We start from the raw sequence: 16,341 nt of genomic DNA, 5'->3' as shown, positions 1-16,341 counted from the left end.
GAGGCGGGAGTGGGAGGGACCAAATTGTTAGTAAACGCGGAGCCACGTGCAGGCGCCGATCCTGGAGACCCCACCCCCCACCCCGGGTCGGCGCGTGCGCACTAGGTACGCAGTCTGTACGCAAGCGGGCGCTTCTGGGCGGAAGCGACAATCCCGGCTGCACGTGGGCTCCGGGGCGATGGAGGGGACGATGCAGACTGAGACAAAGATCCGCGCTGAGTCTGGAATAGAGTCTGGCCCTCGGGGCCCCAGTTGTAGCCTCCGGCACTTTGCCTGCGAACAGAATTTGTTGTCCCGGCCCGATGGCTCTGCCTCTTTCCTGCAAGGTAGGAACTCACCCAGGTCGTATTCGTTTTAGGGCGCGCTTACAGTGTACTGTGCTAGCTGGTAAATATTCCTCCTGGACTGGTGCAGTTCTTGCCGGGGTGGATACTACTGCATACGTCAGTAGATACATATCTCTCCCTCCAGACTAGCCGGGAGAAGATATTTCCACTTTGGTAAGTACTCAGAATGAGAGAGGGGCAGATCTCCTCTTAAGAACGAATACTCCAGAATAGGGGAAATCTCCTTACCCGGGTGTCTCCCTTGACTAGGTTCCTCCCCCGCCTCCCACACACGCATCCTGCGTCCATACATCCGAGGGTGAGGCAAACCCCTTTGTTCGCATAAATACCCGGTAGACTGGCAAATCACCACTGGCGGTTTAATTACTCCCTGGACCCGTGGCAGATCTTCTACCGAAGTAGATACTTATCAGATTGAGGGTGATGTCCCCAGCTCCACCCCCACCCATTGGGTAAATATCCCTTTGACTGGGATACACAACTCTTCCTATATCCCTAAGATTGGGGCAGGTCTTACCTATTAGGTAAATATCCCCTTCCCCTAGTTAAATAATTCTCAGACTAGACTCACCTCTCTGACCCCGGGAAATATTCCTCTGGAGACAGGCCTAAAGATCACCCCCATAAATGCTTCAGGCCCTGCCTTAGGGCATTACTTCAGACCCAGGTACAGAACCTGCTTTCATTCATTCCTTCATTGAACACATGTATTTTTGCCAGCACTGAGAATACATGGATAAAACATTTTTTTAAATCCCTGCCCTAATGGAGTTGACATTCTAGTCAAAGAGACAGACAAAAGATAACTAAGTAAAATATATAGTAAAATGCTGTGGAGGAAAATACAGTAGGGAAGAGGACTAGGGTGTGCCGGAGAGGGCTGCAGTCTTAATTAGGACGGTAAGGAAAGGCCTCACTGCGATGGTACCTTTTGAATAAAAACCTAAAGGTAAGGGAGCAAACCCTAAAGAGATCAAGAGGAAAGCTTACCAAGCATTGGGAACCACAGGGGTAAAGGCCCTGAGGCCAAAACTTGCCTGGTGAGGAATAGTCAAGGGGACAAGTGTGTCTGCTCCAGAGACAGGAGGCGGGAGGGAGGTAAGGAGGCCTGCCCGTCATATAAGGCCTAGTGATTGAGAATGGAGTCGTGTGACATGATCTGAATATATATTAACAGAATCTGTCTGGCTGCACTGTTGAGGTTAGAGGGGGAAAGGGGGAGGCGAGGGTGGCTCAGACCAGAGTGGAAGCAGTGCAGGTGGTGAGATTCTGAAGGTAAAACCGACAGATTTTGCAGATGGTTTGGTTTGGGAATATGAAAAAAAGAGGGATAACGCGAAAGTTTTTTTCCCAGATTAGCTGTGCTGGGAGAAGATGGGTTCAGTTTGGAACATTAAATTTACAATGCCTAGTAGACATCCCTGTGGCAATGTGGAGTGGGCAGTAGGACATACAAGTCTGGAATTTGGAATCCTTCGGCTATAAATGGTATTGCAAGCTACCGATTGGCAAATGGTATTTCAAGCTACCGATTGGATGGGATCTCCAAGAAAATTAGTATAGATGGAGAAGAGAGGCGGTCCCAGGACTAAGCCCTGGGTCTTCTAGCTTGTGCAGAGCTAGGAAGAGACACTGAGAAGGAGCAGCTAGTAAGGTAGGAGGAAAACCAAGAGAGGGCGGTGACCTGGAGCCCAGAGAAGAACTTGTTTGAACTGTAAGGGCCAACCAGCTGCATTGGTCCTCCTGCAGAGGCTGCATCACGTGAGGATGGGCTAGACCTGTGGGTTGACAACTTGGACGTATGTCATTGGTGGCGCAGTCAAGAGCTGTTCTGGTGGAGGGATGGGATCAAGGAGGAAAAGAAAGAGTCAGTGAGTGGAGACAGCTCTATAGGAGCTTTGCTGTAAGAGGATCAGATAAACGGGGCAGGGGTTAGATGGGTGTGGGGTCCAGAGGGGAGGGACTCTTGTGCTCACGTGAACCACAGACAGCTCATCTGGAGTAACAGGAAGGAAGGCCCCAGTGTGGATCTAGTTCTACTTGGATAATTTCCCCCTTCGGGTACATTCTCCTGGAGCCAAGAGAATCCCCTCCCTTGTGTGGCAGCTCCTCCTCCCCAACTCCAGGGAAAAAAAGGCCTCTACCCGGGACTTCCCCAAGGCTTAGCTCTCTGGCTAAATGCAGGTGCCTGGAGTTTCTTAGAGCTTAAGAAATACTGAGCCCCTTTTGTGTTCTAAAACCCCAAAGCCCAGAACCCTGGAGCAGGGTCCTTTGCAGACCTTCAAAAGTGTGTCCCACATGCTTGTGGCCTCAGAATCTCTGATGAGGTTAAGAATGCAAAGCCTCAGAACCTACCCGCTCCAACTGAGGCTGGCCCTCTACATTTTTGAATTAATTGCTGTGGTGATTCTGATTGCAGCCCAGTGTTTGGAAGCTTTGCTGAAGCTCCGTTTCTTCCCACTGCAGGTTGCAGGCCCAGCTACACAGTAGAATGGCCTGTGGAGCTCTGAGGCTGCTGGTGCCTGAGCCCCAACCCCCAGCAATGGAATTAGGCTCTCTGGGGGAGCACCTGGGCATCACTATCTTTTAAAGCTACGCAGTGAGCCCATTGTGCAGCCAGGGTTGAGAACCACTGCGTCATTCATTAGTGGTTGTTTTTAACTGGAATAAAGTAGAAGATATCAGAGTATATCAAAGCAATAACGGTAAGAGTTGTTTTTGAGGCTTTTGTTCCATTTACATGCACACAGATTTGGGTGAGTTTTAGGTCCTGCTCTATTTCTTATTGGGAGTTAGGGTCAGAAAAGTTTGCAAGCTGCTGTTGAGGTCCAGTCTCCTCATTCTGCAGATGGTGGAACTAAGGCCCAGAGAAGGGAGCAAAATCAGCTGAGGTTACAGAGCCAGGAGGAAATTAGCAGGTGTCAGGACCCACCCCCGGATATTTATCTCTTTCTCAGATGTCCTGACTGCTGCAGAGTTTGGGGACGTGAGCCTGAGGGAAGAGAGCTGGGCTAAGGGAAGCTTTGGATGGAGAAGTTGGGACCAGCAGCAGTAAGAGGGAGAAAGTTTAGCTCTCAGGAAGAACTTCCCATTAAAGTTTATAATAATAGCTAAAGTCTTTTGGGCACTCAGCCCTTACAGGCAGAGTCCTAAGTGGTTTTCTTTTTATCTCATGTAATCCTCAGAGCTGTGAGGGAGGTACTGTAGTTGTCCCCATTTTACAGATGAGGAAGTGGAGGCAGAGAAATGAATCAAGTGCTCAAAGAATCACTACCAACAACTGGTGGGCCACAGTGAGGGTGATGTGGGCAACCCTGGCCACCTGGCTCAGGGCCCACAATGTTAAGTGCCAGGTGTTGGGCCCCAGAGGCAGGGAAGATTTGGGTGAGGCCTCCCGTGCTGTCTCCCCAGGGGATACCTCTGTCCTGGCAGGCGTGTACGGGCCAGCAGAGGTGAAAGTCAGCAAAGAGATCTTCAACAAGGCCACACTGGAGGTGACCCTGAGGCCGAAGATCGGTCTGCCTGGTAATTGGGCCTCTCGCCCGGTGTCTCCCTCACTGCTTTTCCTGGTCTCCACTCTCCCCTCCCTCCTCTCATCACCCCTCAGCTATTTCTTTCTTTTCTTTCTTTATTTATTTTGGCTGTGCTGGGTCTTAGCTGCGGCATACGGGCTCTTAGTTGCAGCGTGCATGCGGGAACTAGTTCCCCGACCAGGGATCGAACCTGGGCCCCCTGCATTGGGTGTGTGGAATCTTACCCACTGGACCACCAGGGAGGTCCCCTGCCCTCAGCTATTTCTGTCTCTTTCTCCAACTCTCTGCTTCTGAGTCTGTTTCTGTCACTTCTCTCTCTTTCTCCCTGTCTCTCTCCATCTTCACTTTCCCCTCCTCTTTCCTGGCTCCATCTCTCCTCCTTTCCATTAACCTGTTTTTCCACTCTTTTACTCTGTCCCCCTCACTCCCCAGGGCTGGGCCCACTGGGATGGGGGTGGACAGCAGCACTGGACACGGGAACTCAGAGGTTCTCCTCCCCGGGAGGCTCCCTTTGGTGGGTGCTGGAAGTGGCAGGGGTCGGGTGGGTGGCAGTCAGGCCCTGCCTCCTTCCCACTGGGACTCCTCTGTCATCCATTCAGGGTCTTCCAGTAACCCGGACTGGGACTGCAGGCCCTTTTCCAGAGGGTTTGGGTGGGTCATATGGAGGAAGGTGAGCCAGGTGGAAGGGAAGAGCCTGACAACCCCACCCCACCCCTGATTTCCCCAGGCGTAGCGGAGAAGAGCCGGGAGCGGCTGATCAGAAACACGTGTGAAGCGGTGGTGCTGGGAGCTCTGCACCCCCGCACCTCCATAACCGTGGTGCTGCAGGTCGTCAGCGATGCTGGCTCTGTATCCTTTCCCCCAGGCCACCTCCTCCAGGAAGTCCTCCAGAATCCAAAGCCCGTGCCAGTGACCTCAACTCTGACCCAGAGCTTGGATTTGAGGCTCAACACCGGGGGAGCCCTGAGCAGGTAGAACCTTAGGTTCAGCAGCTCAGCCTTGAAAGATCGCTGTGGTTTGGGTGCGAAAGGTAGAGGCCAAGGACCAGAAACGGGCATTTCTAGACGGCTTTGCAGGTGCATGGCCCTGCGTTGGGCAGACACTTCACAGATGAGGGAAAAGGAGGACTACTGCGAACCCATTTCACAGAGGGGAGGCAATGGAGGGTCAGTGGCAGAGGTGGGACTGACTGATTGTGAAGCTGGGCCCTGGGGAGGAAAGACTTGAGGAAACTGAGGTGGGGCCAGCTGTCTGACTCAGGCCTGTGCTCACCTTGCACTGTGCCAGGGCCACACCTCTCCCCTGGACTGTGGGCTCCCTGGGGACACCGACCCCTCCCTCTGTCACCCTGCCTGTCTATCGCCTGGTAGCACTGCATGCTCTAGATACCCCAGCTCCAGGCCTGGCTCTGCCACTGCCTACTTGTGTGATCTTGGAAGGCTTCTGCCCTCCGTTTCCCTGAAGGTGCGTATCTGTTGAATATCATTATGATCCCTGCTTGAGGCTCAGAGGGAATACGTAACTTGCTCAAGGTCACACAGCTTAGAGGTGGCAAATTCTGCTACAGGCACTGGCAGGGTGAATGGAGGCATGGATATGTTCTGCTGACCAGCCCTCCAGTAGAAACTCTTAACCTGGGAATTCCCTGGCGGTCCAGTGGTTAAGACTCTGCTCTCTCACTGCTGAGGGCCTGGGTTCAATCCCTGGTTGGGGAACTAAGATCCCACAAGCTTCACAGCGCGGCCAAAAAAAAGGAAGAAAAAAAAGAAACTCTTAACCACTGCCTGTGGCACTCAGCTCCTGGCCTGTTGCCTGAATGCCGCCTGCATGGCACTGGTGGACGCAGGTGTGCCCATGCGGGCCCTCTTCTGTGGGGTCACCTGTGCTCTGGACTCTGATGGGACCCTCCTGCTGGACCCCACAGCCAAGCAAGAAAAGGTAGGTATGAAGGGCAGGGTGGTAAAAGGCCCTGGGCAGACACTCTTCCTCTCCTCCTCTAGGCCTCACTTCTCCAAAACAGTTGGCTTGTACCACCTCAGTCTCAGCTGGCAAGCTCTGCCCTGTTCCATCTGGGCAAGTGCTAGAAACCCAGCTCTAACCTGCTGAAGCAAAAAGGGAATTGATTTTAAGAGGTTCAAAAATAAAAGCAAAGGAGGAAAGAGTTTTTTCTTCACTGGCTCAGGGTCACAGTGTGCTAGGGTTCTGGTTATTCCCAGTTATCTGCCAAGGACTGTACAGTCACATCCAGTCAGGAAAGCAGAAGCCCCTTGGGGGATTTCAGACAGAATTTAGTGCAGGGAACTGGTTATAACCATATTGGAAGAGCTGAAGGAGCAAAAGGGAAGAAGAGAGGACACCCAGAGATTAGAAGCCGGAAGCCAGCTCCTGCTCGGTACTGGTGGAGACACTGGTGCAGTCAGATCTAGATGCACAGAGACGGTCTGGCTTTGCCCTGGCTGCTGAAGTCCAGAACCCACCCCATCTCCATGCCTCCTGTGGCAGGTGATAGGCCCCAAACTCCTGCTGCAATGAGGACCAGGATGCTCTCTCCTCCCTCCCGGTCTCCCACCAGATTCCTGGTAGAACCTAACTGGCAGGGGAATCTGGGTAATACAGTTTGCTGGCTTCCAGCCCCAGGGGTACAGAGCACTGCAGGGAGATGGGAGGCACCGGGGAGTGACCGGCACTGGTGCTGCCGCCCCTGTGGCGCAGGATGCTGTGCTCTGAAGCCCCGTGTCAGGACCATGTGGTGGAATGTGGCATGGGGAGCGATTACTCAAGGAAGCAGGAAGAGGTGGTATGTAGACCCAAAAAAAATAAATAAATAAATACACTTGATAAACGTGAGTGAAAAGCAAGCCCCCTCTTTGGGACCAGCTGAGATTGTGTCTGAGGAGAGAGTTCCAGGTCCCCCACCTTGTACCCCTCATCCCTAGGAGGCTCGGGCAGTCCTGACCTTTGCACTTGACAGCGTGGAACGGAAGCTGCTGATGTCCACCACCAAGGGGCTCTACTCTGATGCTGAGGTACCAGTGTGCAATTGGGGGTGAATGCCAGATTCTTCCCACCCACCTGACACGAGGTCCTGTCCCAGTCCTAAGAAGCTTAAGGAGGGCCCCGTCCTTGCATCCCTTCTGTAAATAGGAGTTTTCAAACTTTGTAGCCATAGAAACCTTTGTGGGAATTTTAAAGGGAAGACCAATTTATGAGAAGAGGGGCACAGGTTGAAATCAAGAGATGGGGGCACCTGGAGGCCTCCCAGCTTCCAGCTCAGATCTGTGTACCCCAGAACTCGGGGTGTCTGAAAAACAGAGCTTGGCACCTGTTGGGCCAAATGGTCTCCAAGAATATTTCCCACCTGGCCCTCCTGTGAATCCAGGTATACATGGCAGTAAAGATTTGGGGTCTCAGGTTCCATGGCTTTTAATACTATTTGGAGTCACAGGGCCTGTGGCTCTAAAATTCCAATCTAGCCCCGGAGCTCAACAAGGTTGGGGTCACGTCGAGGAGTCAGGATGCCTGATGCCATTGGTCTGAGGGCCTGGAGCTGCTGGAACCTGACCCCTGAGGCCTTCCCCTTGAAGGAGCCCATGAAGTGGGGAAGAAGGAAATGCACAGGGAGTAATCCCCACTCCACCTGCCTCCCCTTGGGGGGCGGGGCTCCCGGTGAACAGGGAGGTGGGGCCCGTCAGGCCGTGTGGGTGCAGGCCTGGGCCCGCAGCACTGAGCCCCTCTCCCTTCCCAGCTCCAGCAGTGCCTGGCCGCAGCCCAGGCTGCTTCCCAGCACGTCTTCCGCTTCTACCGGGAATCTCTGCAGAGGCGTTACTCCAAGAGCTGAGGCACGCCGGGGCAAGCTGCCCCTCCCACCACCTCCAGCGTCAGATAAACTGGTAGCCCAGCCCTGCTGAGAAAGTGGCTATAGCCAGCCCCTGGGCCCGGGGGGCACAGACCCCACCCCACCCCAGGAAAACTCTAGTAGGATGGTACATTTATTGACTGAATCTACTCATTTTAACAGCCCGGTGAAGTGGGACTGCTGTTAGAGTGTGCAGGCCCTGCTGGGTGCTGAGGCCTCAGAAGTGAATGAGGCCCACGTCCCGGGTTCGAGGAGCAGTGAAGTGATGGGCAAATAAAATTGGTGTTTTTTGGATGGTGGATGCTATTTAAAAACAAACAGGGAAGACGGGTTTAGGTGAGTCGGGGAGAGGGCAGATTTAATACATCAGTCGGGGACACCTCTGTGGAGAGGGGAATGTCTGAGGGAAGCCCAGGAGGAGGCCAGGGACGAACTCAGGGACTCATGGACATGTGGGGGGAGGACCCCCTGGCAGAGGTTCAAGGACCAGCAAGGTGGCCAGTGTGGCTGGAGCAGAGTGACTAAGGGGAGAGTAAGGAGATGGTCGGGGAGGCAGTGGGCTTTGTGGGCCTCGGAGGGGAATCTGGCTCTGAATGCTGCTTTTACCCACCCGACAACCCTGTGAGGTGTGGCTGTTGTCACAGTCTCTGTTTTAAGGTAAGGAAACAAGGGACTTCCCTGGTGGCACAGTGGTTACGAATCCGCCTGCCAGTGCAGGGGACACGGGTTCGAGCCCTGGTCCGGGAAGATCCCACATGCCAAGGAGCACTTAAGCCCATGCGCCACAACTACTGAGCCTGTGCTCTAGAGCCCTCAAGCCACAACTACTGAGCCCACGTGCCACAGCTGCTGAGCCCACGCGCCTAGAGCCCGTGCTCCACAACAAGAGTAGCCCCCGCTCGCCGCAACTAGAGAGAGCCTGCGTGCAGTAACGAAGACCCAACGCAGCCAAAAAAATAAAATTCAAGAAAGAATAAGGTAAGGGAACAAGCTCAGGAGCCAGTTAACCACCAGAGGTCACCAGCTAGTTAAGTGGTGGAGCACGGGTCCCACTCAAGACTCCAGACCCAGGGACTTCCCTGGCTGTCCAGCAGTTAAGACTCCATGCGTCCACTACAGGGGGCACGGCTTCAATCCCTAGTTGGGGATCCCGCGTGCCACTTGGTGAGGCCAAAAAAAAAAGTCCAGACCCAGAGCCCTCACTATGCAGACAAACACCGGAGGTGCCAGCGCATTCTGGACCTCGGGTCCCTGTCTGTGAAAGGAAGTGTCCGAGGCCTGTTGGTTCTCTGTCAGGGGTGATAGCAACCCCCTAAGGGGCTTTTGGAAATGGGTGTATTTTCAGTTCTGATTTGACTGATCCCCACCCTCACATTCAGGGGGCAGGAGCCAGGATCCCGCTAGCATCCAGCAAGGAATAACGTTCCCACAGGTGGGCCACATGGCTGCCAGATCCTGTCTGCCACTTATGTTTAGGGGTTTATGGTGAAAATGACACGTCTGGGGCCCTCTGCTGCACACTTCACATGCTTAAACTGGCCCACACGGTGCCCACAATTGCTCCTTTGAGCAGGTGTCATTTTCATCCCCAGTAAACAAGAAGGAAATGCATAAATATCTTTAGCTTGAAATTACACCCGTGAAGACGCACAGGAGAGCACAAACAGGGAATAGTGTTTTCTTCTAGCAAGATTAAATGGCATTAAGTGGAATGAAAAAACTAAACCACTCTCACTTTATTACTTGGTAATATCAGGCTCCATTTAATGTACCTCTGATAAGCTCAGAACAGGGCTGTTTGGCCTGCCAGAGTGCCAGCACTTTGAGGCCTGAAGGTCCCATCCCTCCCAATCTCAGGCTATGTGATGGGGCTGCCTTCTAGCCCAGGTGGGCCACTGAGAGGGTGCCTGGGGAAGAGGACCTTTGGGGTACCAGAGCTGCCTGCTCCATTCTCCTCCCCCACGAGGCGGAGCCTGTGCAGTGAAGCCAAGAGATGGGGAGAGCAGACTATTTTATCTGAGGCCCTCAACCCAGTTCTCCCTCAGCTTTCTTCCCCTTTATTGTGTAAGGCAGTCTGAGTTGGATTTCTGCCACTTGCTGTCGAAGGAGCTCCGGGGGAGGCTGCTGTTTACTGCTCCAGGTGTGGGAGAAATTAGTCCCATTTTGCAGATGAGGAAAAGTGAGGCTCAGAAGGTACGTGGGCAGAGGTTACACAGTGAACTTGGAGGAGGAAGGCCTTGGAACCTGGCTTTCTCTAATTCTCTACCTATCACCCACGTTGTGAAGAGAATATTCTGCAACTTGGAAGCCCTCCGAGCTTCCTCGGATTCCCTCTTCTCTGGCTCTGAGGTGTCCGGGAGCACCCCGGCGGGCAGCCTGTCACTCTGGCCCGTCCCTTCCGCCTTCCCACACACACAGACAGACACAGGTTTGGCGGCAGGAGTGTCTGGTGTTTAATCGCTCTTTGCGGCCTCCAGGAAGTGGGGTCGGGGGCGGAGTACCGACTCACTCCCCGTTTCTGGATGCTGCCGCCGCCGCCTCATCCACCTGGATTCTCCACTCCGACCGCGGACGCGCTGGGCGGCCGGCCTCTGGGTTCACAGTGGGGACCGCAGGGGCAACTAGGGCGGGTCCCGGGAGGCGAGGTAGGCGGCCAGGGTCACCAGGGCTGCCAGGTACATGCACACGCCCAGCCCGACGGCCAGGACCCCCAGCAGGAAAGCGCGGCGGGAGGCGGCCCCTGCCCCCTGGACGTCCCCCTCGGCCCAAGCCTTGTTGGTCTGTGGAGGTGGTGCAGCGGTGACTCAGGTATCCCCTCATCCCACCCTGCTAACCGCAGCCTGACCCCTCCCCCACCCAACACACCCATGTATTCATTCATATGTTCCAGAAACATAGGAAGTAGCTACTGTGGGTCAGGCACAGTTGGGCACTGGGGATACTGGGTGACTAATAAAAATATATATATATATTACTATATGCCACAGTTCTAACTTGCTGAGCCTCACAATGACCCTGAGGCAGGAATTATTCATTCCCATTTTACAGATGAGGAAAATGAGGCACCGGGAGTTTAACCGGCTTGCCCGCAACCTTACCAGAGGGTGGCAGGCCTAGGATTGGAGCTCAGGTTCTTAACCACCACTCTGGGCTGCCCTCTGTGAAAAATGCCTCATTTTACCCCTGAATGTTTCTATGTAAATCCTTTTCTCCATCACTTTTTTTTCCCCCCAAGCATGCCTCTTTTTTTCTTTTCTTTTGAATGCATTTTTCTCTTCTATATCCAACCCCCTCCCAGCTCCACCCACAGACTGACCTTCTGGGCCAGGCAGAAGGCGGCAATGCCCACGGGCCAGAAACAGCACAGCATAGAGAAGACAGCCAAGCCGAGGTGGTCGTGGGGTAGGAGTGGGGAGAGAAGGCCGCCCCCATCCCAGTCCGAGTCACTGTCACTGGATGACACATCCTATGGGCAGGAGACAGCCTAAGTGGTCATCTCCACCCATCTTCCTTGCCCCACTGCTCCACTCCCCATGCCCCCAAAGACACAGAGAAAAATGTTCCAAGAGGTAGGCTCTTGACTTGCCCACATCCTGGATCCCTCTGACGGGAAGCTCTGGACCCTGTCTCCAGAGAAAAGCCTCACCCACACTCAAAAGCTTTGAGTTCAATTTCAAGGAGTTCACAGGTCCACGCATGGATACTACAGCTGCTTATAAGCCCTGAGTTAAAAACCGCTGAAGTGGAGACAGAAACCAATGGGGACTGGACCCTGCAAAAAGGTGGCGATTTGGGGAGCCAGCTCTGGTGGCCTAAATTACTAGGACAAACCTGCCTGCTGAAACTACAGGTTCTAGGTTAACAAATATGTATTTTTTAATCTTGCATCAAATAGCTCACAAGACTAAGGAGTTACTGTAAAGCCAAAACTGAAGTGAAAATCAAGGTTAATTTAACAGAGAGGTCAAATGAACAGAGAAGGCCCCTTCTGCCCTGCAGGCATTTACCAATCCCTGAATGAAAAATTAACCTTTCATTCAGACCTTGAACTAGATTAAAAATGATCTTTAACTGGTAGTACCCCCAGACAGCTGACAAAAGCAAACCAAATCCTCTCCTGAGGAAGGTACTTTTGTTCTAGGCCTCAAAACAATTTTTCAAATACAATGACCAGCATTCAGTCAAAGATAACCAGGCACACAGGAACCATGGAGGAGAACTAGCAGAAATAATAAGGCCCTCAAAGTCTTCAAATAATGGGATTATTTGACACAAACCATGTCAAAGCAAAGCTTACTGCCACAGTGTGGCAGACTGTGTTTCCAAAAATGGCCACACCCATCTGACTGATAATCTTCTCATCAGGGGTGAGGTCTATGTCCACTTTCCTTGAGTCTGGGCAGGCTATGATTCATTTGTAGTTGATAGAATGTGGTGGATGTAATGCAACACGACTTGTAAGCAAAAGTCAGGAAAGGTGAAAAAAAAAATTTTAAAAAAGAAAAAAAAAAAGAAAAGGTGAGGCAGCTTCTGCTTTGCTGAAACACTCCTGCTGGAGGTTGGAGGCACATAAGGAGTCTGGCTTCACGCTGTAAGCCCAAACCAGCGCACATGGGGAGACTCCTGCAGAAGCCCTGAGACTACATTAAGAGAGAGAGAGTCAACCAGACCCCAGCTGCTTCAGACCCTGACTGTTCCACATCTAGCCACTGGCTGACCGCAACCTCACGAAAGACCCTGAGGCAGAACCACCCAAGTCCTTCCCAAGTTCCCAACCCATGGAAACCATGAGCCATGATAATGATTGTTGTTGTTTTAAGCTACTAAGCTTTGGGGGTGATTTCTTATATGGCAATAGCAACTGGAAAACCATGTTTAGCAAGTAAAAGACATGCTTGACAATATGCACAAGGAATAAGAAATTATAAAAAATGACATTAATTGGAAAAAAGAGAGAGAACAGAGGCACAGAGATGCATCAGCTTTGGAAAGAGATAGACTGATAGAGAACAGGGGTGTCAGAAATCAGAGGGAAGACAAACAGAGCCAAAGGGAACAAAGATGAGAGATGAATCTGGAGAGAAAAAGGTAAAGAAGCCAGGTGGGATGGAGAACAGGAAAAACCACACCTGGAAACCCAGGAAGGCCACACGCAGTTGTGAAGCGAGACTCCAGGCCAGCAGCTGGCAGCTGGAGTTGGCCAGCAGCCTGCCGGATATGGCCACAGCTGAATTCACCTCCAGCCCCCTCCCCCAGCTCCCACTAAGGAGCCTACCTTAGTGGTCCTGCTCCTACCTCAAGGTCGGGGAGCCCTGGCTCCCCCAGTACAGCACTCACAGAAGGAAGAGATGGTGGCAGGAACTGCCAACCCCTCAGTGATTCTGCAAAGGCTGTCTCTCGAAAGGGAGGCCCTGGCTCAGGCTCGCCAGGCTTCTGGACAGGGGGCTCACCGCCTACACCCACCAGCAGAGGCTGTTGGAGCTCTGGAAGACTGGGCTTGTCCATGGCTGGGGAGGGGCTCCCAGAGGGGCTTCCTGGGGGTAGGGGAAAGAAAAAGACAAGTTGTAAAAGTCTCACTTTTATCCTTCCCCTGACTCCTGGCTTTGAAGAGACTCCAGGCAGAGACTAGGTAGCTGAACCATCCTCAGACCCATTTTACAGATAGTAAAACCGAGGCCCAGAGAGTAACAGAGGTTGGTCCAAGTTGTGAAGAGAACTCAGGACTCTGGACATTCAGTTCCAGGCTTCTCTCTCCTCAGGCAAAAACCACACACCTGTTGCACATTTATTCCAAACCATGCCTTACACACTTACTTGGCCCATGAACTACATACCCATCCTGGGTTGACACTCTCATCCCTCTCACCCACACCCATCCCCAATGATGCTTAGTTCACACACCGCCTGTGCCCCCAAGCCTGTGCACTCTCAATACCCAAGTCCCCTGCCACACATACCCATCCAGGCAAGCCCAATCCCCACCTCCACCTGTGCACATTCACATCCCAAGGGACTGTTTGCATACTTGCCCCAAACAACACCTCCCAACGGTCTTACACACTCACCCCAAATAACTCCTTGCACATTCATCCTAATCCCCCCAGCATCAGATTCTCCCCAGATGCACATATATGCACAGGCTTCCCACACATGCAGGCTGGACACTCTCCCCTGTCCCCATCACTTCCCTTGCACATCTGCCCAAAGACCCGCGGCCACACACCCCTCTCTTTCTCCACCAACATCGATGGCCCACACCCACCCGCTCCGCTGACACCTCCTGTTTTACCAGAATCCACCTTTGCACACTTCCCCCATAACACCACCAACCCACCACACAACTCAACCACGGAGACTATTCTTCTCGCCCTCACAATCCCCCTGCGGGGGTCCCCAAGTCTCCCGCCCTCAGTCCAAACCTGGCTTGAGCCGATTTCCTGGCCAAGGTTTTTGCCTCCCTGTCCCCAGCGCCAGGACCCGGGAGAAGAGCGGTGCCCCCCGAACTGCGCCCCTCACTCACCGCCCACGGCCATAGGCCGGGACCTCCTGGGCTCTCCGCACCGACACCCTCCCCGATCCTGCCGCTCAGGTGGGGGAACTCAGTGAGCCCCGCGCTCCTAGGGGTCTGGGCCTGGGGGCGCGGGGTCTGAGAGCTCCGCTGCGCGCCCCTCTCAGCGCCCCGGGCCCGCGGCGAGGGCGGGGGTGGGGGCGGGGCGGTGGGCTCCCGGGCTCCGCCCCCAGAGGAGGCCGCGGGGAGGGGGGCGGGGGGAGGATGGGGCCTTGAAGGCCGACGTCAGCGCCCGGCGCTGGCCCTTGCCACCCCGGGTGCGGAGGAGCAGGCGGAGGTCTCCGAGGTCAGCGGGCCCTGACATCCCGAAGCCAGACCCAAACGCTGCAGGACGGAGGACGGGGCGTCCCGATTCTCCAGAGCCTTCCTGGCTTGTCCCTGCTTCCACCCCCTGCCCTCCTCCCTCCCCAACAGTAAAAACAGCAACCCCGGCTAACTGTGGGCACGGTTCTTAGTGCTTTACATATACACGTACACGTTTATTCCCGAGAACGACCTAAGAGGCACGAGCATTGATTGTCCTGTCGTGCCCAGGAGGAAACGGGCACAGAGAGTTAGAACTTGCCTAAAAGCGTGCCGCCGGGTCACTGAGTGCAGACTACGCCCGGCGCGGGGGTTAGATACCCTACGTTCATCAACGCACGGATTCCTCTCAGTAGCTCTATTTCTATCCCTGTTAGGCAGTTAAGGAAACTGAGGCTCAGAGATGTGTGCTCACTTGGCCAAGGTAAACAACTGGTACTAGGACCGACCCGCAGATTGTAACCCAGGGCTGTATTTCTTGCCGGCCCAAGTGGAGGGGAGAAAGCAGAGGCAGAAGATGCGGCGGGGGCTTCCAGGGAAAGGGGCGGTGCTGGGAGTGGGCCAGGGATGGCGAGCTGCTTAGCAGGTGGTACAGGTGGTGGTTATGAGTTAGTGTTTGGACCCACACAGACCTGAGTTCCTTTCCAGGCTCTTCAAAGCACTCGCTGTGTGACCTCTGGATAATGGCATCACCTCTCTGAACCCCAATTTCTTCATCTGTGAAATAGGGTAAATACCCCCTGCCTCTTAGATGTGATAACATATATAAAGCACTTAGATTAGGTGCCATAACAAATGTCCAACATTTGCCCCAAACTAGGCACTCTGAACGTGTTTGATGGTGTTTAGGAATATAATTATTTACATCCGTCTTCATCAGTCTAATTAAGGGACTCTTCTCACCCAGCAGTCCTCCACCTCCTTCAGGGAGGCCACCCAGCTTGCACTGGCTTCTCTTTCTCGGAAGCCCTCCATCTCACCAGTCCCAGACAGCCAAACTGGAGGATTCCCTTCCTGATGTGGGGCAGGCCAGCATTCCCTCGCTCCAGGGCTCTGGGGCTCCGTGCCAAGAGTCCAGACGCTGGAGCTGGTACAGGCCCCACTCCTGGGGAGAACAGACGGTGTCTGGAAGTGACGTTGGCTCAGCCAGAGTTTCTGGCAGACAACAGGCAGGGAGACCCACAGGAGCATAAATGAGAAGGAGAAGGGGCAGAACTGTTTTATGGGGAGAGACACCCTTGTTACTCTGTATCTTCTTAACCTTGCTCTTATCACTATGAAACATATTACATATTTCTGCTGGCTTGAATCCTCCCACCAGTGCCAGCTCCAGCTTGGCTGGGATTTGATCTCTTTTGTTTACTGCTGTGCCTCAGGGCCTAGAACAGTGCCTGACCCCAAACAGGACTTTGATACATATTTGTGGGCTGAGGGCATGAATTCTCAGCAACCTCAGTTTTTTGTTTTTTGTTTTTAAACTTATTCTACATTAAGTGTTTTTTTTTGTTTGTTTGTTTGTTTTTAATTAATTAATTAATGTATTTATCTATGGCTGTGTTGGGTCTTCGTTTCTGTGCGAGGGCTTTCTCTAGTTGTGGCAAGCGGGGGCCACTCTTCATCACGGTGCGCGGGCCTCTCACTATCGCGGCCTCTCTTGTTGCGGAGCACAGGCTCCAGACGCGCAGGCTCAGTAATTGTGGCTCACGGGCCCAGTTGCTCCGTGGCATGTGGGAT

The 16,341-nt window shown here is 53.5% G+C and overlaps 2 protein-coding genes across 2 annotated transcripts; one reads left to right on the top strand and one right to left on the bottom strand.

The window, feature by feature from the left end:
* The first annotated feature begins 110 nt into the window (after positions 1 to 110).
* EXOSC5 (exosome component 5) lies at positions 111 to 8,030 on the top strand. The gene is made up of 6 exons (XM_007168018.3): positions 111 to 326; positions 3,759 to 3,872; positions 4,608 to 4,729; positions 5,678 to 5,818; positions 6,817 to 6,906; positions 7,626 to 8,030. Exons 1-6 carry the CDS (start codon positions 179 to 181, stop codon positions 7,716 to 7,718), a joined length of 708 nt encoding a protein of 235 aa, XP_007168080.1. The 5' UTR covers positions 111 to 178; the 3' UTR covers positions 7,719 to 8,030.
* A 2,160-nt stretch (positions 8,031 to 10,190) lies between these two features.
* Positions 10,191 to 14,407, bottom strand: TMEM91 (transmembrane protein 91). The gene is made up of 4 exons (XM_057534178.1): positions 14,257 to 14,407; positions 13,032 to 13,270; positions 11,053 to 11,202; positions 10,191 to 10,516 (listed from the first exon to the last, which is right to left on the bottom strand). The coding sequence occupies exons 1-4, from the start codon at positions 14,267 to 14,269 to the stop codon at positions 10,358 to 10,360; spliced, it is 561 nt and encodes a 186-aa protein (XP_057390161.1). The 5' UTR covers positions 14,270 to 14,407; the 3' UTR covers positions 10,191 to 10,357.
* Positions 14,408 to 16,341: the final 1,934 nt, after the last annotated feature.

The sequence above is a fragment of the Balaenoptera acutorostrata genome, chromosome 19 (genome assembly GCF_949987535.1).
Source record: "Balaenoptera acutorostrata chromosome 19, mBalAcu1.1, whole genome shotgun sequence".
Lineage (NCBI taxonomy): Eukaryota > Metazoa > Chordata > Mammalia > Artiodactyla > Balaenopteridae > Balaenoptera > Balaenoptera acutorostrata.
The sequence above is the reverse complement of the archived record's forward strand: the minus strand, read 5'-3'. Positions and strand labels throughout refer to the sequence as shown.